Source organism: Somniosus microcephalus, chromosome 10 (assembly GCF_052327205.1).
Source record: "Somniosus microcephalus isolate GS21.2 chromosome 10, FLI_Smic_1.0, whole genome shotgun sequence".
In the NCBI taxonomy this organism is placed as follows: domain Eukaryota; kingdom Metazoa; phylum Chordata; class Chondrichthyes; order Squaliformes; family Somniosidae; genus Somniosus; species Somniosus microcephalus.
The window spans coordinates 198,576,640-198,599,565 of record NC_140996.1 but is presented as its reverse complement, the minus strand read 5'-3'; the positions used below and the strand labels follow the sequence as shown (position 1 = coordinate 198,599,565).

The following is a 22,926-nucleotide window of genomic DNA, read 5'->3' as shown; positions in this document are numbered from 1 at the left end:
TACATACACATTTTAAACTGAGAATGGTGCATATCAATAAAATGATGACTAAAATTTGGCTCAGTATCCATTTAGTCATTTGAAAGGAATGGCCAAAAACAGCACATATTGTAAAATTTGTAATTTCTTCCATGTTATTAAAGTTCAAAGCAGCACTAAGTGGCCTCAACAGCTGGGATAAATGATTAGACTTCTGTCCCTAATGGTCAGTTTAGAGTCAATTGAAATAACACATTTATTGGTTAACGTGAGGCCAACTGGTACGTAGCCAATAGGCAAGAGTGAAAATGCATTGCAACATGGTCCTTTATGTAACAACAACTTATATTTATATAGCGCCTTTAACGTAGTAAAACGTCCCAAGGTGCTTCACAAGAGTATTTAAGACAAAAAAATTGACACCGAGCCATATAAGGATAAATTAGGGCAGATGACCAAAAGCTTGGTCAAAGAGGTAGATTTTAAGGAGTGTCTTAAAGGAGGAAAGAGGGGTAGAGATTTAGGGAGGGAATTCCATAGCTTAGGGCCTAGGCAACAAAAGGCATGGCCACCAATGATTGAGTGATTATAATCAGGGATGCTCAAGAGGGCAGAATTAGAGGAACGCAGATATCTCGGGGGGGTTGTGGGGCTGGAGGAGAATACAGAGATAGGGAGGGGCGAGGCCATGGAAGGATTTGAAAACAAGGATGAGAATTTTGAAATCGAGGCGTTGCTTAACTAGGAGCCAATGTAGGTCAGCGAGCACAGGGGTGATGGGTGAACGGGACTTGGTGCGAGTTAGGACACAGGCAGCCGAGTTTTGGATGACCTCAAGTTTACGTAGGGTGGCATATGGGAGGCCAGCCAGGAGTGCATTGGAATAGTCAAGTCTAGAGGTAACAAGGGCATGGATGAGGGTTCAGCAGCAGATGAGCTGAGGCAAGGGCAGAGATAGGCGACATTATGGAGGTGGAAATAGGTGGCTTTAGTTATGCCATGGATATGTGGTCGGAAGCTCATTTCAGGGTCAAATATGACACCAAGGTTGTGAACAGTGTGATTCAGCCTCAGACAGATGTTAGGGAGAGGGATGGAGTCAAAGGCCAGGGAAAGGAGTTTGTGGCGGGGACTGAAAACAATGGCTTTGATCTTCCCAATATTTAATTGGAGAAAATTTCTGCTCATCCGGAACTAGACAAGCAGTCTGACAATTTAGAGACCGTGGAGGGGTCAAGAGAAGAGGTAGTGAGGTAGAGCTGGGTGTCATCAGCGTACAGTGGAAACTAACGCTGTGTTTTCGGATGATGTCGCCAAGAGGCAGCATGTAGATGAGAAATAGGAGGGGTCCAAGGATAGATCCTTGGGGGACACCAGAGGTAATGATGTGGGAGCGGGAAGAGAAGCCATTGCAGGCGATTGTCTGGTTACGATTAGATAGATAAGAATGGAACCAGACGAGTGCAGTCCCGCCCAGCTGGACAATGGCGGAGAGGCGTTGGAGGAGGTTGGAGTGGTCAATCGTTTCAAAGGCTGCAGACAAGTCAAGAAGGACGAGGAGGGATAGTTTACCTTTGTCACAGTCACAAAGGATGTCATTTGTGACTTTGATGAGAGCCGTTTCGCTACTGTGGCAGGGGCAGAAACCTGATTGGAGGGATTCAAACATGGAGTTGCGGGAAAGATGGGCACGGATTTGGGAGGCGACAACACGTTCAAGGACTTTGGAGAGGAAAGGGGGATTGGAGATGGGGCGGTAGTTTGCAATGACGGAGGGGTCAAGGGTTGGTTTTTTGAGGAGAGGGATGATGATGGCAGATTTGAGAGCGAGGGGGACAGTGCCTGAGGAGAGAGAACCGTTAACAATATCCGCTAACGTGGGAGCCAGAAAGGAAGTTGGATGGTCAGCAGTTTGGTGGGAATAGGGTCGAGGGAGCAAGAAGTGGGTCTCATGGACAAGATGAGCGCAGAGAGGTCATGAGGGGAGATCGGAGAGAAACTGCGATTTCATGGCTAGGGCAAGGGGGAACATTAGAGGAAGTTTGGCCCGATGGGCTAGGGGAAGGAAGGGATGTGGCAGAGGCAGATGAATGGATGGTCTCAATCTTAGAGACAAAGAAGTCCATGAGCTCCTCACACTTGTTGTCAGAGGTGAGGGTGGAGAAGACAGGGGAGAGGGGTTTAAGAAGACAGTTAGCAGTAGAGAATAAAAGCTGAGGTTTATCTTTGCATTCCAGAATGATTCTGGAATAGTAAGAAAATTTGGTGGACGAGAGCAGGACCTGATGATGCTTTATGTGGTTCAGCCAGATCTGGCGGTGAATAGCTAAACCGATTGTCCACCATATCCATTCAACTCTGCGTCCCTTGGACTTAAGGGGGCGAAGGTGAGGGCCGTACCAGGGGGGAACGGCCAGGGTGAGAGAGAGTAATTGTTTTAATAGGGACTAGGGCATCAAAGGTGGTAGTGAGGGTGTGGTTGAGCATAAGAACATAAGAAATAGGAGCAGGAGTAGGCTATTTGGCCCCTCAAGTCTGTTAGGTCATTCAATAAGATCATGGCTGATCTGATCTTGGTCTCAACTCCACTTTCCTGCCCGCTCCCCATAACCTTTGATTCCCCTGTTTTTCAAAAATCTGTCTATCTCTGCCTTGAATATATTCAGTGACTCCGCCTCCACAGCTCTCTGGGGTAGAGAATTCCCAAGATTCACAACCCTCAGAGAAGAAATTCCACCTGATCTCCATTTTAAATGGGCGACCCCTTATTCTGAAACTATGCCCCCTAGTTCTAGATTCCCCCACGAGGGGAAACATCCTCCCTGCATCTACCCTGTCAAGCCCCATCAGAATTTTATATGTTTCAATAAGATCACCTCTGATTCTTCTAAACTCCACTGAGTATAGGCCCAACCTGCTCAACCTTGTCTCATAAGACAACCACTTCAACTCAGGAATCAACCTAGTGAACCTTCTCTGAACTGCCTCCAATGCAAGTATACCCTTCCTTAATTAAGGAGACCAAAACTGTATGCAGTACTCCAGGTGTGGTCTCACCAATGCCCTGTACAGTTGTAGCAAGACTTCCCTACTTTTATACTCCATCCTCCTTGCAATAAAGGCCAATGTTCCATTTGCCTTCCTAATTACTAGCTGTACCTGCATGCTAACTTTTTGTGTTTCATGTACGAGGGCACCCAGATCCCTCTGTATTGCAGCATTCTGTAGTCTCTCTCCATTTAAATAATATTTTGCTTTTTTATTCTTCCTACCAAAGGGGATATAGAAACATAGAAGATAGGAGCAGGAGTAGGCCATTCGGCCTCTCGAGCCTGCTCCGCCATTCGATGAGATCATGGCTGATCATCCAAATTCAGTACCCCATACCTGCCTTCTCCCCATATCCCTTGATACCTTTAGCTCTAAGAAATATATCTAACTCCTTGTTGAATATATTTAAAGACTTGGCCTCAACCGCCTTCTGTGGTAAAGAATTCCACAGGTTCACCACTCTCTGGGTGAAGAAATTCTTCCTCATCTCTGTCCTAAATGGCTTACCCCTTATCCTTAGACTATGACCCCTGGTTCTGGACTCTCTGACCATCGGGAACATTCTACCTGCATCTAGTTTGTCCAGACCTGTCAGAATTTTATACGTTTCAATGAGATCCCCTCTCATTCTTCTAAACTCCAGCGAGTATAAGCCCAATCAACCCAATCTCTCCTCATACGTCATTCCTGCCATCCCAGGGATCAGCCTTGTGAATCTTCGCTGAACTCCTTCCATGGCAAGAACATCCTTCCTCAGATAAGGCGACCAAAACTGCACACAGTACTCAAGGTGTGGTCTCACCAAGGCCCTGTACAGCTGCAGCAGGACATCCTTGCTCCTGTACTCAAACCCTTTCACTATGAAGGCCAACATACCATTTGCCTTCTTCACCGCCTGCTGCACCTGCATGCTTACCTTCAGCGACTGGTGCACAAGGACACCCAGGTCTCGTTGCACTTCTCCTTCTCCCAATCTATTGCCATTCAGATAATAGTCTGCCTTTCTGTTTTTGACACCAAAGTGGATAACCTCGCATTTATCCACGTTATATTGCATCTGCCACACTTCTGCCCAATCACCCAACCTGTCCAAATCATCCTGGAGTTTCTCGGTATCCTCCTCGCAGCACACACGCCCACCTAGCTTTGTGTCGTCTGCAAACTTGGAGATATTACATCTAGTTCCCTTATCTAGATCATTAATGTATATTGTGAATAGCTGGGGTCCAAGGACCGATCCCTGCGGTACCCCACTAGTCACTGCCTGCCACTCGGAAAAAGACCTGTTAATTCCTACTCTCTGCTTTCTGTCCGCCAACCAGTTCTCTATCCAAGTCAATACCTTGCCCCCAATCCCATGTGCCTTAACTTTACATGCTAATCTCTTATGCGGGACCTTATCGAAAGCCTTTTGAAAGTCCAAATACACCACATCTACTGGTTCTCCCTTATCTATTTTCCCAGTTACATCCTCAAAAAATTCCAGTAGATTAGTCAAGCACGATTTACCTTTTGTAAATCCATGTTGACTTTGTCCAATCCTGTCACTGTTTTCCAAGTGCTCAGCTATTACATCCTTTATAATGGACTCTAGCATTTTCCCCACTACCGATGTCAGGCTTACCCGTCTGTAATTCCCCGCTTTCTCTCTACCACCCTTTTTGAATAGTGGGGTAACATTAGCTACCCTCCAATCCATGGGTACAGTTCCAGATTCCAGCTAATTTTGGAAGATGATCAGCAATGCATCTACTATTTCTAGGGCCACCTCCTTAAGTACCCTAGGATGTAGATTATCAGGCCCTGGGGATTTATCGGCCTTCAATTTCCCTAACACCATTTCCCTACAAATACTGATTTCTTTCAGTTCCTCCCTCTCATCAGGCCCTATGTTCTCCAACATCTCTGGGAGGTTATTTGTGTCCTCCTTTGTGAAGACAGAACCAAAATATGTATTTAATTGGTCTGCCATTTCTTTGTTCCCCATTATAACTTCCCCTGCTTCTGACTGCAAGGGACCTACACTTGATTTCACTAATCCTTTTCTCTTCACATATCTATAAAAGCTCTTACAGTCAGTTTTTATGTTCCCTGAAAGCTTACTTTCATATTCTATTTTCCCCTTCTTAATTAATCCCTTTGTCCTTTGTTGAATCCTAAACTGCTCCCAATCCTCAGGGTTACTGCTTTTTCTGGCCAATTTATATGCCCTCTCCTTGGATCTTATGCTATCCCTAATTTCCCTTGTTAGCCACGGTTGAGTCACCCTTTTTGTTTTATTCTTATCCCAAACTGGGATGAACAACTTCTGTAGTTCATCCATGCAGTCTTTGAATGTTTGCCATTGCCTATCCACCGTCAACCCTTTGAGTGACATTCCCCAATCAATCCTACCCAATTCGCGCCTCATACCATCATAGTTTCCTTTATTTAAATTCAGGACCCTCGTCTCCGAGTCAACTACTTCACTCTCCATCCTAATGAAGAATTCTATCATATTATGATCGCTCTGACCAAAGGGGCCTCGTATAACAAGATCGCTAATTAATCCTCTCTCATTACATAATACCCAGTCTAAGATGGCCTGATCTCTGGTTGGTTTCTCGACATATTGTTCCAGAAAACCATCCCGTAAACATTCTAGGAATTCCTCCTCCACCGTATTTTTACTAATTTGGTTAGCCCAATCTATATGTAAATTAAAGTCACCCATGATGACTGCTGTGCCCTTACTGCATGCTTCTCTAATTTCCCTTTTAATGCCATCCCCAACCTCCGTATTACTGTTTGGAGGTCTATATACCATTCCAATAACATTTTCTGCCCCTTGATATTTCTTAGTTCTACCCATACATTTTCCACATTTTACTCCATCTGCCAAGTTTTTGCCCACTCACTTAACCTATCTATATCCCTTTGTAGACTCTTTGTATACTCCTCACAACTTGCTTTCCCACCTATCTTTGTATCGTCAGCAAATTATTACCCCCAACACCGTGAGCTCTTATCTTGTGCAGTAACTTTTTATGCAGCACTTTATCGAATGCCTTCTGGAAATCCAAATACACTACATCTACTGGTTCCCCTTTATCCACCCTGCTCGTTACATTCTCAAAGGTCTCTAGTAAATTTGTTAAACACGATTTCCCTTTCATAAAACCATGTTGAATCTGCTTGATTGTATTATGAGTTCCTAAATGTCCTGCTATTACTTCCTTAATAATGGATTCCAGCATTTTCCCAATGACAGATGTTAGGCTAACTGGCCATAAGTTTCCTGCTTTCTGTCTCCCTCCTTTCTTGAATAGGGGAGTTACATTTGCGGTTTTCCAATCCACTGGGACCTCTCCAGAATCCAGGGAGTTTTGGTAGATTACAACCAACGCATCCACTATCTCTGCAGCCACTTCTTTTAAAACCCTAGGATGCAAGCCATCAGGTCCAGGGGACTTGTCAGCTTTTAGTCCCATTAGTTTGCCTCGTACTTTTTCTCTAGTGATAGTGATTGTTTAAAGTTCCTCCCTCCCTATAGCCCCTTGATTATCAATTATTATTGGGATGCTTTTAGTGTCTTCTACCATGAAGGCTGATCCAAAATATTTGTTCAAAGTCTCTGCCATTTCCCTGTTTCCCATTATTAATTCCCCAGTCTCATCCTCTAAGGGACCAACGTTTACTTTAGCTACTCTCGTCCTTTTTATATACCTGTAGAAGCTCTTACTGTCCGTTTTTATATTTTTTGCTAGTTTACTCTCATTATCTTCTCCCTCTTTATAATTTTTTTAGTCATCCTTTGCTGGTTTCTAAAAATTTCCCAATCCTCTGGCCTACCACTAATCTTTGCAACATTGTATGCCTTGTCCTTCAATTTGATAAATTCCTTAACTTCCTTAGTTAGCTGCGGATGGTGCATTCTTCTCATAGTCTTTCTTTCTCACTGGAATAAACCTTTGCTGAGAGTTATGAAATATCTCCTTAAATGTCTGCCACTGCTTATCTACCGTCTTACCCTTTAATCTATTTTCCCAGTCCACTTTAGCCAATTCTGTCTTCATACCTTTGTAATTGCCTTTATTTAAGTTTAGGACACTAGTTTCAGACCCAAGTTTTTCACCCTCAAACTGAATTTGAAATTCAATCATGCTATGATCACTCTTCCCTAGAGGATCCTTTACAATGAGATCATTAATTAATCCTGTCTCATTACACATTACCAGATCTAAAATAGCCTGCTCCCTGGTTGGTTCCACAATGTATTGTTCTAAGAAACCATCCCAAATGCATTCTATGAACTCATCCTCAAGGCTACACTTGCCCATTTGATTTGTCCAATCTATATGAAGATTAAAATCACCCATGATTATTGCAGTACCTTTCTTACAAGCCCCCATTATTTCTTGATTTATACTCTGTCCTACAGTGTAGCTACTGTTAGGGAGCCTATAGACTACTCCCACCAGTGACTCCTTTCCCATACTATTTCTTATCTCCACCCAAACTGATTCTACATCTTGATCTTCTGAGCAAATATCATTTCTCACCACTGCACTGATCTCATCCTTTATTAACAGAGCTACCTCACCTCCTTTTCCTTTCCGCCTATCCTTCCGAAATGTCAAATACCCTTGAATATTCAGTTGCCAGCCTTGGTCACCTTGCAACCACATCTCTGTAATGGCAATCAGATCATACCCATTTATTTCTATTTGTGCCATCAACTCATCTATCTTGTTATGAATGCTGCATGCATTCAGATAAAGAGCCTTTAATTTTGTCTTTTTACCATTTTTCTCTACTCTGACTCTATTTGCTGGTGCATTCTTAAGTTTGTACACTCTGTCTCTTCCTGTCACGCTCTGGTTCTCATTACCCCTATCGCTACCCTGCACTATTGCCTTCTCCTTTCTCTTTGACTTTCTAAATTCCCCTTCACCTGAACCCTCTCCCCCCACTATTTAGTTTTAAAACCCTATCTACTGCAGATTGGTAGCTGCAGAAATTTTGTGGTGAATGGAGGGCCAAAGGCTGGACAGTTGTGATTTCATAAGTGCTGTTGTAAGAGAGTTGGGGGAGAGTTTTTTCCAGGGGCAGACACAGAAGGAAGGAGGGTTGGCGGGGGGGAAGCAGGATCTGGGTGGAGAGTGATACGAGGAAGTGGTCAGAGATGGCCTTATCTGTGATTGACATGATGGGAGTAGTAAGGCCACGAGAGATGAGAAGGTCATGAGAGGTGGCAAGGTCGAGGGGGTAGTCATGAATATGCATGCAATTAAATGCCCTCTGTACAGTGCCAAAGCCTAGACCCACAACTAAATTAGGTTGGAAAATTCACAAAATATAAAAACACAATCACAATTAGCTGTTTACAATTGTGCAGCTTTACATCTGGTGACAACATGAATTTTATTCTGAAACTAGGCCATGAATGCATCAACAATGTTGTTTCTGTCAGTTTGCATTCCCCATTAGGACCAAGAGGTAATGCAAGCCATCACTGTGGCTATGAGCCAGTTGAGGTCCTAATGAGGAATTATCAAGGAGTACTACAGCTTTGTCTCAGTCCCATCCAATTAATTTTCCAATGGAGAGTGCAGACAGTAATATGCTCCCAGGCCTCTTCCACCAGTAAAAAAAAAGCAAACCATGTTTATTAATTTAGTTAATTGTTACAGTCTTAAAGTTTTTAGTATTGTTTTCTTCCTCAAAAATCTATTTGCTAGCTTCCCAAAAGCTAACAATTGCGCAGTAAGTTGATTACTTGATTTAATATAATTTTGCACAAATATAACAAATTTTCTTCAAAAAGGTGTATAATGCTACACAGACCAGGAATTTACTGGATTACTGATTAAAGTAACTTAATTTACAACCACTTAATCATAATGAATATTTTGTAATAAATATTAAAAGTTAAAATTTTAAACACAGAAATACTTGCAAATGCAACCTCCATTAAAATCTTCCAAATCAGAGAAATTCACAATCTCTCTTCTAATAGCTTTCAAAGTAACTTCTCAGTTCTTCCATTAAGTCCACTTTTAACTCTACAGGTGACAAAACCAACATTCCTGGAAAACTCAATATACACTTTTCAAAGATCCCAGGGGTAATTTTAATTTAACCTGCCTGGCAGGAAGCAGGCGGGATCGGGCTAAATTAAGTCAATGGAGAGTAAAATCAGGTGGATTGTCAAACCTGCTATCTTCAGCTGCTTCCTCAATGACCTTCGCTCCATCATAAGGTCAGAAGTCTGGCTGCTTGCCGATGACTGCACAGTGTTCAGTTCAAATTGTATTCCTCAGATAGTGAAGCAATCAATGCCTGTATGCAGCACTATTTGGACAACATCCAGGCTTAGGCTAATAAGTGCCAAGTAACATTCAGGCCACAAAAGTGCCAGGCAATGACCATCTCCAACGAGAGAGAGCCCAATCAGCTCATCTTGACGTTCAATGGTATTATTGTTGCCGGGTCCCCCACTATCAACATCCTGGGGGTTACCATTGACCAAAAACTGGACCAGCCACATAAATGCAGTGGCTCCTACAGCAGGTCAGAGGCTGGGTATCCTGTAGCGAGTGGCTCATCTCCTGACTCTCCAAAACCTCTCCACCACCTACAAGGCACAAGTCAGGAGTGCAATGGAATGCTCTCCACTTGCCTGGATGAATGCAGCTGCAACAATGCTCAAGAAGCTCGACACCATCCAGGACAAAGCAGTCAGCTTGATTAGCATCTCATCCACTAGCCTAAACATCCACCATTGGCATACCATGGCTGCAGTGTGTATTATCTGCAGGATGCAATGAAGCAACTCGCTAAGGTTTCTTCGGCAGCACCTCTTAAACCCACAACCACCACCACCTAGAAGGACAAGTGCAGCAGGTGCATGGGAACACCATCATCTCCAAGTGTTCAAGTGTTCCTACAAATCACACACCATCTTGACTTGGACATATATCACAATTACTTCATCATTGCTGAGGCAAAATTGTGGAACTGCCTACCGAATAGCATTGTGGGAGCACCTTCAGTACACGGATTGCAGCAGTTCAAGAAGGCGGCCCACCACCACTAGGGCAATGAGGGATGGACAATAAATGCCAGCTTTGCCGGTGATGCCATCCCGAGAATGAATTTTTAAAAAGCTGGTGTCAAAGCACCTGAATTTGAATCATGGCATGAAGATTGTTTTAAACATTAAGATCTATGTTAAAATCCATATACTGAATCAGAGGTAATTCAAAAATATGGTTGAAGAACTCAGTGACAAAAATCTCTTTGCAAATCTCATTGCTTCACTGTACAATGAACTGGCTTTCTAGAAAAACATGATTCCTCATTTTTTGGAATTACTCAATCCTCCACAAATAGTCATGGAAGGCTAGGGCAAAGGGTACCTTGAATTGACAGGCCATTAGTGGGTTTCTGAATTTGTCCTTTTAGCAGGCATGTCGTGCATCTGGACAAATTAAATCTGGGATTTCCGGAAAAGATGAGCTGTTGCCTGACTTATGCAAAGTGTGTCTGCCTTTATAAATCAGCTTAAGCTATTTTAGATCCAGTTACAGAGAGATGAGTTGATGCACTTCCCATCCACGATTAAGATTTGTGAAAATGATAATACAGCAGAAGACCCACAGCACTACAAGCATTACATAACCCTTCTCCTAGGTCTTCCAGATAGTTTGGTTCAACAAAAGATTTAGGGTTGAAATGGGCTCATGTAAGATGTCTGGTCTACTCACTCAGTGCTGAGATAGATTGCTGTAAGTCCCATTGAATTGCATAAAGGTAACAGATTGAAGCCAACTCTTTTTAAAAAAAAAAGGAATATTTTAACTTTGGAGAATTGTGACATGTGAGAAGTACCCAAACCTCAAGCCCATTCATTTTCACTCAATTGGCTACATTCAATTCCATCTTTGTTCTATTCTTCAGCATATAAAACAGATATGTTCTCGACTGACTCCCACAATTGAGTTTCACATTCATCCATAACCAAGTGCAAAACTGTTTCAAGAAAATAGTGAAAAACAACAATGTCAAAAGTTGCATAGATTCTTGTAGCTGATTGTATCTTGTACGATGCAAGGAGTTTTTGTTGTTGTAGTTACAATGTGAATACTAGCATTACTAGTAGTCATGGCATTGTTTCATTACTTAATTATTGAATTTTGTCTCTTATTGTTAATTCTTATTAATTGCTCGGTTTATTGCAATTTTTGAAAACGAATAACCTTCAAATTAAAGAAATGAACGGATTTTTGTTATCAAACTCTATTCAAGGAAAAAAAGTGCCACAGGTTACACTGAAAATATCCGCGGACATGTACAGCTAGTAGTATTTTAATTCAAAACAGTTTTACAAAAACGTCCTATAAACAAAGTAAATAATAGGGCTTTGAGTTATTGAAAAATAAACCAATAGTGTGGGGCTTCCATAATTCACTTGCCTCCCCGCCCGCCGAGCTGTGTGTTCTGACACTGCGGCTCTCTTCAATAAACCAAGTTTGGTTTGTTAGTTTGAATTTGGTAGCTCCTTCTATCTGAGAAGTCTATTATCCCCTATTTAAGCATTTTCCCCACAAAATTCTAAGCTGTAATACTAAAGTTTATTTCTAATGCGTCACCTTTCCACCGTGTGTTATTCAATAGTTTTCAAGCCGTTCCTGTGAACAGGTTCTGTGGAGGTAAGACCATTGTTGGTGAGTAGTTTCTTGCTGTTTTCATTTTTATGATCGGTGTGAATGTAACAAGGATTTTTTGTCTAGGACTCTACAAAGTAGTGATTTTATCCACTCTCATTGCGGTTAGTTTTTCACTTTGCTTTCCTATTTGCACCGTTAATTGACTGCTCTCGTCTATGTTCACGTGGGACCTCAGGACAACTCTCTTTAAAAGGAACCGTTTCCATAGAGTCCAAGGAATGCTGCCTGATTATGGAGGGGGTTAGCAATACCGGCAAATCCACTAAAATGGAAGAGGATTACAAACAGAAAGGCAACATCGCACGGCTGAAAATGTTGTGGGCTAGTTGGAAGGTAAGAATCGTCCTTGTCTTCATGGATAAATTGAAGGGAGGAGAGAAACACAAAAAGATAAACAGGTGGCGTTTTATCACGGGGAAATGCTTTTTACACCAATATACATATCACTGAGGAATAAAGTGTTACTTTTTTAAAAACATTGAACAGTGTTGTAAAGTCCCAATAACTAAATATGACCAGTTGCTACCCTTTAAAAATCTGTGTCGTTTTTAATCAAAAAAGAACCATATATGTGACCGTTTTAAGAATGGTGGATTATGCCTTCCCATGAGTGATAATAATGGCAACAAAAGTTTTCCCTCTGTTTGCTCCTCCCCAATAGCATTGCATGGGTACCAAATGTATTGGTCATTTTGTATTGTGCAACATATTAATGGGAGGGGGCAGGAGAAAGAAGAATAACACTCTAACTGCCATTACTAATTGGCCTGTGCTTAATAACAAGAAAAAGGCTTCAACTGATCATATTTAATATGTAGTTACCTCTGCAAACCATAAAATTTCTTGGAAATAAGTAAAATCTCTTACAATCATATTTCAGCTACAGACTGTGGTTTAAAATGTATACAGAACTTTGTGTATAAGTCCATAGTAAGAAAGTGTTTGTACCAAAGGTTTAAAGTAGATCAATGAGGACTAATGCGTACAGAAGTGGCAGAAATTACTTTTTGTTACTTGCACCTTCAGCACTTGAGTTAAATGGAAGTTGCTTATTTTCTAGACACCATTGTACTATATATGCTTTATGCACTCTTGCTCTTCACCATATTAATTCTAGATCATTGTTGAGTTTAAAAACAACTGGAATTGATTATAGTACTGGGTTTAAATGACCTCCAATGACAATAGTGCACTTGCAGTAGTTCATGCAATTATATGCAGATTGAGAGTAGATTACAGCTTTTGATATGTTCTCTGCCATTATTAATTGTTGTGATGTTTTTAAGTTGATATTTTTACCTGGCCTGAGAGCTATAACTACAAAAAGTCATAAGGTGCTAGCCAATTTCCACCTTCCTCTGTGTGACAAATTTCACTTTGTTTAGGATCCAGTATTGCTCTACATTCCAATGTGAATTCCTCTTCAAATAAAGAATGGGTACAGTAGTGTAATGGTTATGTTACTGGACTATTAAACCAATTGAGTTCAAATCCAACCATGGCAGTTTAAAAAAAAAAAAAAAAAAATCAAAAAAAATCTAGAAATTAATCTGATAAACCACGTGAAAGTAGGAATAGGCTAGATGTTAGGCAGTTCATCATTTCCCAGAGAGTGGTGAACTTCTGAAATGTGTTGCCAGCTGGTGTGATACGTGCCGGTTCTGCATAGCTTTCAGAGGGAGCTGGATTGGTTCTTGGTTAGGGCCGAGATTGAATCATAAGAAAGTAAGTAGATTAACAGTTAATGTTCAATGTGATCTTCTGGGCTGGTTTTGATCAGCTAAGGGGGTCATAGAGGAATTTTCCAGAGTTTTCTTTTCCCTTTCTTGGTCCTGGTGTTGTTTGTTGTTGCCTCTCCCAGGAGGCGGTCGGTAGGAACTGTCTGGTTATGATGCTCCAGCCATCATGAATGTGGGGCGGGCTTGATGGGCCAGCTGGCCTTTTCCTGCCCGTTATTTTCATGTGTATATATCAGCAAAAATTATCATGAAGCTGTCAAGTTGTCGTAAAATCCCAACTGATTCCCACATCTTTTCCTCCTTTTTATGGCTCCAATTTTCCTCTTTCTCTCTCCAATCTGAATTATCCCTTCAGAACCTCCAAGATGCCTTCAAATGCATTTTCCACTAACTTCTGGATTATTTGATGTAAGCCCCCAAAGTGTGGACTGAGTGATATACAAAGTCGACTACACCAGCTTGTTGTAAGAAAGACAGACCCAATAATTGAAGTAAAAACGGTTTATTCAGGCCTGGGGAGCTATGGCTCTTGCGTCCCAACACAAGGCTCCAACTCCACCGAATCTCTTGAGGTTTACACAGTTATACACATATTCCGAGACCTCCTACTCCAGAGGTCCAATCGATTTAAAAGTCTATACATTAATCACTAACTAGGTGTGTCTAACTTCTACAAGGTAACCAATAACATAAGTTTCACTTTTCACTGCAGGGGCCTGTGGCCCCTCTGATTTCTTGGAAATGAGTCATCAGGTCATGTGATTTCTGAGAAGCGAGACCCTCTCTCTCTTGACCACGACTAAGTTTCGTTTTTCCAGAAAAGGGTTATGTCAGTGTCTCTTTTTGTAAGTTTCATCTCTCTAAACTGGTATGGTCATTTCTGCAATTAAACATACGAGTAATTAGTACATTTCATCTTTAAACATTTTGCTGCGCAATTGCGTTCTACTAAACATGCCCTGTTACGCTCATTTTTAAATCTTACTTCAGTCCCTCCTTTTGACCTTTTGGACAATTGTTCCAAAACAGGTCAACATGTATTTCCACTGCCTGGTGTCTGCCAGAGCGTGCACTCCCTGGCCTTCTACCAGCCTAGGTTATACATGTATATATCCTATCAATTTGGAGGCTGACTTCCCCCCTCTGTGGTATGGTGGTCTTTCCTCTACGGTGGGCTTTCCTTTAGGGTGGTCTTTCCTTTATGCACTCCTTCTGGTGTAACCATTCCCGGGGCCCCTTAGACCCTGCATTAATGGTTGAGGCTTTTCTGCTCAAGCCTGTCCCTCATTCCCACGTGGGGTGTGTGACGTGCCAATTCGAGACTGTCATCACACACCAGTCCTCATTCACCACCCTCCTTCTGCCACCTCCATCTTACGGTTGGCCGGCCCGGTCTTTAATTACCATGCCCAATTAATCCCATATAATTTCAGGGCTTCCCATCGCGTCTTACACCATTTGCCTTGGAGAGGCGGGGGAGTTGTCCATTCTTAACATCGCTACCTGCCCCTCAGGCTCTACTTCTTTCACCGCACCACTTTCGGCCTTACTCATTCTGGCACAAAGGCACTGGAGAAATAAAAATACACAATATATCAGAATAACAATCAAGAGGAATATCATTATGCCTTGTACCACCGAGGCGCCCACAGTCCCCGACCATCCTGGTCCCCAATTATCAAAATATGAGGAAGTGGGTGAGTTTCCTCTAATGTTGTACTAATGTCTTTGTTGCTCCTTTAAGCCTTCTTCTATTTTATGATAGTACTTTAAAATTTCCTTCGTTTCCTGCCGTAACTTCTGCCAAGCTTCCTCTAACTTAGGAATTGCCTTGGGCTCTGGTATGACATAAGTTTCAACCCTTTTTAGTAAGTCCCATATTATCAAATGACCAGGTTTTCCTATCTGTGTAGGTATCTTTAGACCAAAACAACGGTTTGGTTGGGGAATGGTATAAGCCATATCTTGATATTCATATTTCTGTTCAATTGTGGTGACACAACAGGTCCCATTGTTCCTTGATGCTACCCAGGTCCAGTGTATCCCCTTGGGTGAACCTCGAGGGTGCAATTGGTAATTTTCGTAAATCCGTACTCGGATGTGTCTCCCTCGGTGGGGGGGGGTTGTGTGCACACCCATGTCCTTCCCTTGTGGTGGCACCCGTCCACTACCACCCCCCTTTAGGTTTCATTCTTCTGTTTATTATCTTCATCCCTTTCCCAAAACACCTTGGTAGGGACATCATGATATTTAACCCACTTTCCCTTTGTACTTCTCCTATATTAATCACATCGTATCGGGGTTGTCCCCCTTCTGGGAATTGTGGGATGGCCAGTACAAAGCCAATCATCTTAGTCCATGGGGTCAGACAATCACCTGCCCGGTGTACTTGTCCCATTTTACATTCCTTACATAGGCTTTTATTTGTGTCAATCCAAGGTTCCAGATCCTTATTAGTAATCCAATCAGGGATCTGTTCATTATTTATTTGCCTCATGTTATGCTGAGCATTCGACAATAGCCATGAGCCCTACGTGGCACATATTAGTTCCTTATCGGTGTGGCGAGAAGCATTATTAAGTCTATCAATAATTGTATTGATTGTTTCTGCATGGGGGGGCTACTATCTCTTCCACCCCCGACAATTGCATTATTGTTTGGTTTCCCTGCCAGTGTCAATTGCTGGCTATTTCCAGTAGCTTGTTTTAGTAACTTCTCTATTTTTGCTTGTAATTCTTCTACTCCTTCGTTTACTCCTTCTATGTCCAAGCTATTAACTGTTGCTAACCCGGCCGCATACCCTGCTCCGGTCGTTTCCAATACTCCCCGTTTCTTACATCTTTGTAAGATAGATTTTTTTCTCCTGTGGATCCTCTAATTGTTTTACCCACAGGGAGTTCCAGGTTTGTTTTGTATCTCAAAAGTACTCATATTAATGGCAAGCTTAGTAACTCTATGTGCTACACTAAAATACACCTCATCCTGTGTTCTCCTTATTACTAATCCCCCTCGATAATGGCAATACTTATATTTATCCCTAGAATCAAGGCGAGGACGCTCCATCTCATTCCGGACGTCCAATGTTCCTGTAATTACAAAAAGGGGGCTGGTCGTCACCAGCCAGTTAGAATTATTCTGCTCTTATACATTTTATCAGTTCAAAATGCTGTACATCTGGTTCATTTCTTGTTCTGTGGCTCTGTCCCCAGACATACCTGAAGATGCAAACTATGGCATATAATATCATCATACACAGCCTATTATCATCATACACAGCCCTATCATTGATATATGTAGTAACTCCCCTTCCCATTCTTTATATCTTCTAGTATACTCCTCACTCTGTCAAAAAGGGCACCATCTCTGGTTTACTCATTGTCTTTCTTATATATTTTTAACTGAGTCCAGTGTTTCCACCTTCCTTTACCCGTTCCAGACCCATCTACATGAGCACGTGTCATTATTCATTAATACTTCATAAGGTCCTGACCATCTGGGTGCTAGCCCTGGTTTGGCTGGTATTATTTCTGCTATCACTTTGCTATCTATTGCTAAGACCTCCTTCTGGTCGTCCCGTGTATCCTGTTCTCGATCCCGTATAATCTGTTGGTCTTTGGCCTCATGTCTCTAACTATCTGTCCAGATTTATCTTTGGGTAACAGGACAGCCTCCCCAGCAGTCTCCCGGCCGTTTGAGACGGTGCTGCAATTAGTTTATAAGATAACTTCCATTTATCAAATCCTAATTTTCCTTCTATCACTGTGGGGAAATATCAGCTTAACATTAAGAAACTTAAATTTAATAATGTCCAATATCTTTAAATTCTATTCAGTAATACTGAAGTTGTTGCTTGGTGAACTCAAACAGCTGTCAGTGGAAAGGGTTAACTCCTTCGCAGGCTTTTGAAGGTGGAGCTAAACATTATTGCGTCACTCCACGCAACCCAAAAAACATCCCTGACTGAGAGACAGTTGTGGTTTCACACTTTGATTCAACATGAACATTTGGGCTTCATTGGTCAGATTCCCTCTCTCAGTTGATCGTTTAGCTGCCCACCCTCTTGTGTGCTTTAGTTTATTATTACGGACTCTTTGGGTAGGAGAGAGGTTCCTACTAATTCTTTGATTATATTCTTGTCTCTTGCGGGTCTTCTCCTGGTGTCATATATCCCTGCCTACTCCCGCTATCATGTAATCAGACACCACCCCAAAGGCATTCCGACTATCTATATAGGTTTACACATTTTCCTTTGGCTACCCCCCTTTGATCAAATCCTGTATAGGCTGGGCCATTTCTACTTTGTTTCCCGGGCCTGCCTGTTTGTTTGACTTATAATCTGGGGGCCAGTACACTTCATTCGCTTTAGGGTCGACTAAAGCTCCTACTTCTCGCAGTATATCTATCCCTAGAATTGTTCCTTCGGTGTTTTCGCATACCCACAACTGTGTAGGTATTATTATACAGCCAATTTCTAGTAAGACTGTTTCGCTCTTATAAGCCCTGATTCTTCGTCCACCGATTCCTGCTATACTAACTGAAAGTTTCGTTTGGGGTAAGGGTAAGTCTGTCAATGAGATTGTGGCTCCTGTGTCTATTAACATTTTGCACTGTCGGCCCCCTACCAATGCATCAACAAACATCCTCGGATCCCCCTCCCCTCTCTGGCGCGGTCCCTTCCTGCTGCCATCCCTAGAAGCTTGCGAGCAATCAAAGCACGCAGCCAGTCCTAATGCCCCTCCCATCTGTTTTTGGGCATTTGTCTCTTCCCTTGTGTCACTATGTATCCTAGGTAGACTACTTCATCCTTCCCTACCTATACCTTTCTAAGGTTTAACTCTAGTCCCGCCTTCTATAAGGCTTCCAGTACCATAGTCAATTAAATATTGTAGAGGGACCTACCACTATCGGATATTCTTGCGGAGTTGAGTTATCTTATTCAATTTGGACTACACCAATTTACATCAACCAGAATTTCACTGTGGCCACAATGAAAGTCTGGTTTTAATAGGTTAATTTACCTCATAACTCCAAGGTTAGATCTTGGACTGAAACTTAATCTTTCATTAAACAAACTTTTTGTTGCTCCTCAGTTTTTACACTTCAGCTTAACTCAAATTGTAATAGGTTTTTTTTTTCATTCTGAGAGCACAATCTTATTTGCACATTCTTAAACTTCCAAAATCCCAGACAAGACAAAGGGGTTAAATGCTTTTACTTTAACACAGAGAAGTGGGTGGAGCTACAACACACAGCAGACATTTCTTTTTCTTAACGGACAGATTTTCAGACAAAGGAATATTGTATCCTCTTAAACATTCCTAATCAGGAAAACAGCCACACTCACGCATTTTTATACAAACTGGAATTCCAGCATATGTCTAAGGTTCCTTTCATTCAGCAAATCTCGTGTTTTACTTGTCTTGGTACAGATGCTAATAACTTCCATGTTGGTAAAGCTTTAAGTTTATCTTTTCCTTTTTTAAATCTGTGACTCAACAGCTTTCCCTAGTTTCCAAATCCCTGTTTGTTTTTTTTCCTTGCTGGGGTTTCAAATTGGTTCGCCTGCAAATTAGATCTTTTTCCTTCTTTATCTCTCTCTTCTGTTTCAATTCCTTACATTATCTGTTGCCTCTTTATCTTTAGCTCCTCCCCACCAAGCCTTTGGCTCTCTGCACTGTTTCTTTTTATTTTCCAGGAGTTGGGTTATAGAATCCAGGTCCCTTGAGGATTCTTCTTCCACCCTCTTAGTCATAACTAACTGCTATGTTTAATGCTTAATTCACGGTATTGGTGAATTAGGTTTGTACGCTACGTTGTTCGCCCCTATAGCGTCACCTTAGTTAGTTTCTTGCTTTCTGTTAGTCACTTCGTTTCGTTAGACACACACCAACCCTTTAGTCCCGAGGTTTTGATACTGTGGGGTCTGTAGCTCCCGGCGTCCTACTTGATCCTGGCCGTCACGTGGGACTACTGTCCTCTTAATTCAGGCTCAGGCTAGGTGCTGGGGACAGACCTCACCCTTGTCCGTTCTAACCTCTTTATGACCGTAGGGTTTTATCTCATTCACTCACTCACCACGGTGCACCCATTCATTCAATTGTTGAGATTTCGCCGTCTCACGGATTTTAGGGAACTACCTGCCCCTAACTGAGGTCTCACCACCTCACGGTCCTTAGGGAACTACCTGCCCCTACTGAGGTTTTCCCGCCTCACGGTCCTTGGGGAACTACCTGCCCCAAAGGTTGGTAGGGAACTACCTGCCCCTACCGAGGTTTTCCCGCCTCACGGTCCTTAGGGAACTACCTGCCCCAAAGGTTGGTAGGGAACTACCTGCCCCTACCCCTACTGCAGTTTACTTTTTAACCGCCTTCAATTAAAGGTGTCTTTCTTTTTATAGTTCTTTTATACGTCGATTCTGACTCAATGTCTCGCCAGCGATTAACCCCTAATTTTACAGGTGGTAATTAAAACATACTCACCCGTCTTAGGTTAACGCTGTCCGAGAGTCTGGTTCAGAATGCGTATCCCATCCTCGTCGCCAATTGATGTAAGCCCCCAAAGTGTGGACTGAGTGATATACAAAGTCGACAACACTGGCTTGTTGTAAGAAAGACAGACCCAATAATTGAAGTAAAAACGGTTTATTCAGGCCTGGGGAGCTATGGCTCTTGCGTCCCAACACAAGGCTCCAACTCCACCGAATCTCTTGAGGTTTACACAGTTATACACATATTCCGAGACCTCCTACTCCAGAGGTCCAATCGATTTAAAAGTCTATACATTAATCACTAACTAGGTGTGTCTAACTTCTACAAGGTAGCCTATAACATAAGTTTCACTTTTCACTGTATGGGCCTGTGGACCCTCTGATTTCTTGGAAATGAGTCATCAGGTCATGTGATTTCTGAGAAACGAGACCCTCTCTCTCTTGACCACGACTAAGTTTCGTTTTTCCAGAAAAGGGTTATGTCAGTGTCTCTTTTTGTAAGTTTCATCTCTCTAAACTGGTATGGTCATTTCTGCAATTAAACATACGAGTAATTAGTACATTTCATCTTTAAACATTTTGCTGCGCAATTGCGTTCTACTAAACGTGCCCTGTTACCCTCATTTTTAAATCTTACTTCATTATTCAACTTGTGCACAACATAATGAAAATATAACTGAGAAAAAAACTTGCGATGTTAATTCTGTCTTGGAAATTTTCCATCTACCTTCATCAGCTATATGTATGATTTATTAACATTTGGTCTGGTGCCCTGTTTGCCAAGCGAACCAAGAGAATAGTCAAATACATAAAATTGTTAATTAAGTGGCAACACCTTAATTTTGATTGCAGTGACTTTATCCCACTATCTGGCCATGCGCCAGTAATCTCTCAAATTGGAGCGGGTTTTTAAAAATGTGATCTTGGGATGTGTGAGATGCTGGTGAGGATGCATTTATTGTTCATTCCTAGTTGTCCTGCGAAGGCGGTGGGCTGGTTGCCGCCTTGAACTGCTGCAGTCCTTGTCCTATTCGGTAGGCATTTTAACCCAGAGATGCATGTCCATGTCAGGATGATTTGTGCTTTGAGGTGATGGTATTCCCACGGTATTGCTGCTCTTGTCCTTGTTGTTAGATGTCACAGCATTGGTAGGAGCTGTTGAAGTAGTTCAGTGAGTTGGTGCAGCTTGGTCAGTTGTTGCAGTGTATCCTGTAGATAGTACATATTGCAACAAGAGTGTGCTGGTGGTGGGGATTGATGCTGATTTTACAAGGTAGCACACCAGACACTATTGGAGAAGATAGGGCGAGGGTATAAAATTGAATTAGTTAGAAGGAAAAAGTGTTCACAATCTCAGCATCCTGTTTGATCCTGAGCTGAGCTTCCAACCCATTTCTTCTCCATAATAAAGACTGCCTATCTCTGCCCCTGTCTCCGCCTATCCACAGTTACATTTGTAACTGACAATACAGAGTTGATGATGGAAAGGGCTTTTAAAAGCTTATGCAGCTGTTTCTGATGAGGAAATGCTGCTCAGCAAACTATGACAGATGTTAGTTAAACATTGCACTGGAAAACCTAGATGAATTCTGAAACATTTCATGCAAGTAATCCACTAACTGAAAAATGGATAATAAAAACAGCTCTTTCATCAAGTTGAAAAACTTGAAACTATCTTGGAAAAACAATGCTGTCCTGCATACTTAATCGTGGGTTCCCCCCCGCCCCCTCTTCAGAAGCGATGGAAATTCTTGCTGTGTAGGGAGGCAGTCAGCTAAAATCATGACTGGGCAGATGCTAGAGATTTGGTGCGGAAGTTTGGAAAACTGCTAGGTCTGCAATCCTTTGGAGAAACGGGGCTGGTTTATAAAAGTGTGCTACAAGGTTTTTCATTCCCAACCTTTGTCCTGTTAAAACTCTGATCCAGTCACAAGGCCAACTTATAATACTTCAGCTAGAGACCTTCCCACTGGCATAACAATGACAAGTTCTGTGAGTCTATGCTTTTAATGAGTTTTAAGATTATGAAATCTGTGGTTTTGGCTGGGATTTGGATATTGGCAAAAACCTCGTGATTGCTGCAAACACTTAAAATTGGATAAGATTATGAAAATCCTTTGCATATTTGATCTTTGTAACTAATGTCTTACAGCTGCTGATTTTATGATCTGTTGTTTTTTCTTAAGTCCAGTATGCATTTTAAACAATACAAGAAAAGTGTAGGCAGTGTGCATGTGAATATTTGCTGAAGGCATAGGTTGTAGCTGGACACATGAAGTTAATGGATCTGTGGGAAAATAATGGGAATTAAAAAGAGAATTTAAAAAAAATCCAGTACACTGTTTCTTTTGCAGCTCTTGAGATGCATTAACATGTTACTTAAAAAAAAAATGATATTCTTTTGCTTCCCTCTGGCTAGGTGATAAAAATTGAACATTGTTCTGTGGATGCTAACTCATATCCTACCACAGCACACTAATATGCCAATGTGACACCAATAGAATCATTTTTAAAAATTCATTCACGGGATGTGGGTGTCGCTGGCAAGGCTAGCATTTATTGCTCATCCCTAATTGCCCCTGAGTGGCTTGCTAGGCCATTTCAGAGTGAACCACATTGCTGTGGGTCTGGAGTCACCTATAGGCCAGACCAGGTAAGGATGGCAGATTTTCTTCCCGAAATGACATTGGTGAACCAGATGGGTTTTTACGACAACCCGATAGTTTCATGGTCATCATCATTACTGATGCTAGCTTTTTTTATTCCAGATTTATTTAATTAGCTGAATTATTAGTCCAGGCCTCTGGATTACTAGTCCAGTAACATTACCACTGTGCTACTGTTCCCTGCTGTGCCTTCCAGCCATGGAATGTTGTTGCACCTTGTTACTACTGATCAGTGCCTTGTGCCAAGAAATTATCTTGTGATTTTTTTTTTTTAAAGTAATGTTTAATGTTAA

General features: G+C 41.9%; 2 protein-coding genes across 4 annotated transcripts in view; one reads left to right on the top strand and one right to left on the bottom strand.

Annotated features, from left to right (window-relative positions):
* The window catches only part of fgl1b (fibrinogen like 1B), a 45,064-nt gene extending 33,261 nt beyond the window's left edge, over positions 1 to 11,803 (bottom strand). Inside the window, exon 1 of the mRNA XM_085999422.1 lies at positions 11,664 to 11,803. The gene's annotated coding sequence lies outside the window, so the exon portion shown is untranslated. The remainder of the gene's footprint in view (positions 1 to 11,663) is intronic.
* The window catches only part of tpte (transmembrane phosphatase with tensin homology), a 111,787-nt gene continuing 100,338 nt past the window's right edge, over positions 11,478 to 22,926 (top strand). For 2 of the 3 annotated variants that reach the window (XM_085999420.1, XM_085999419.1), the window contains exons 1-2: positions 11,478 to 11,738; positions 11,917 to 12,074. In XM_085999420.1, the coding sequence (XP_085855546.1) occupies positions 11,973 to 12,074 (102 nt within the window). In that variant the 5' untranslated portion in view covers positions 11,478 to 11,738; positions 11,917 to 11,972. The remainder of the gene's footprint in view (positions 11,739 to 11,916; positions 12,075 to 22,926) is intronic. The other variant, XM_085999418.1, reaches the window with a different exon arrangement.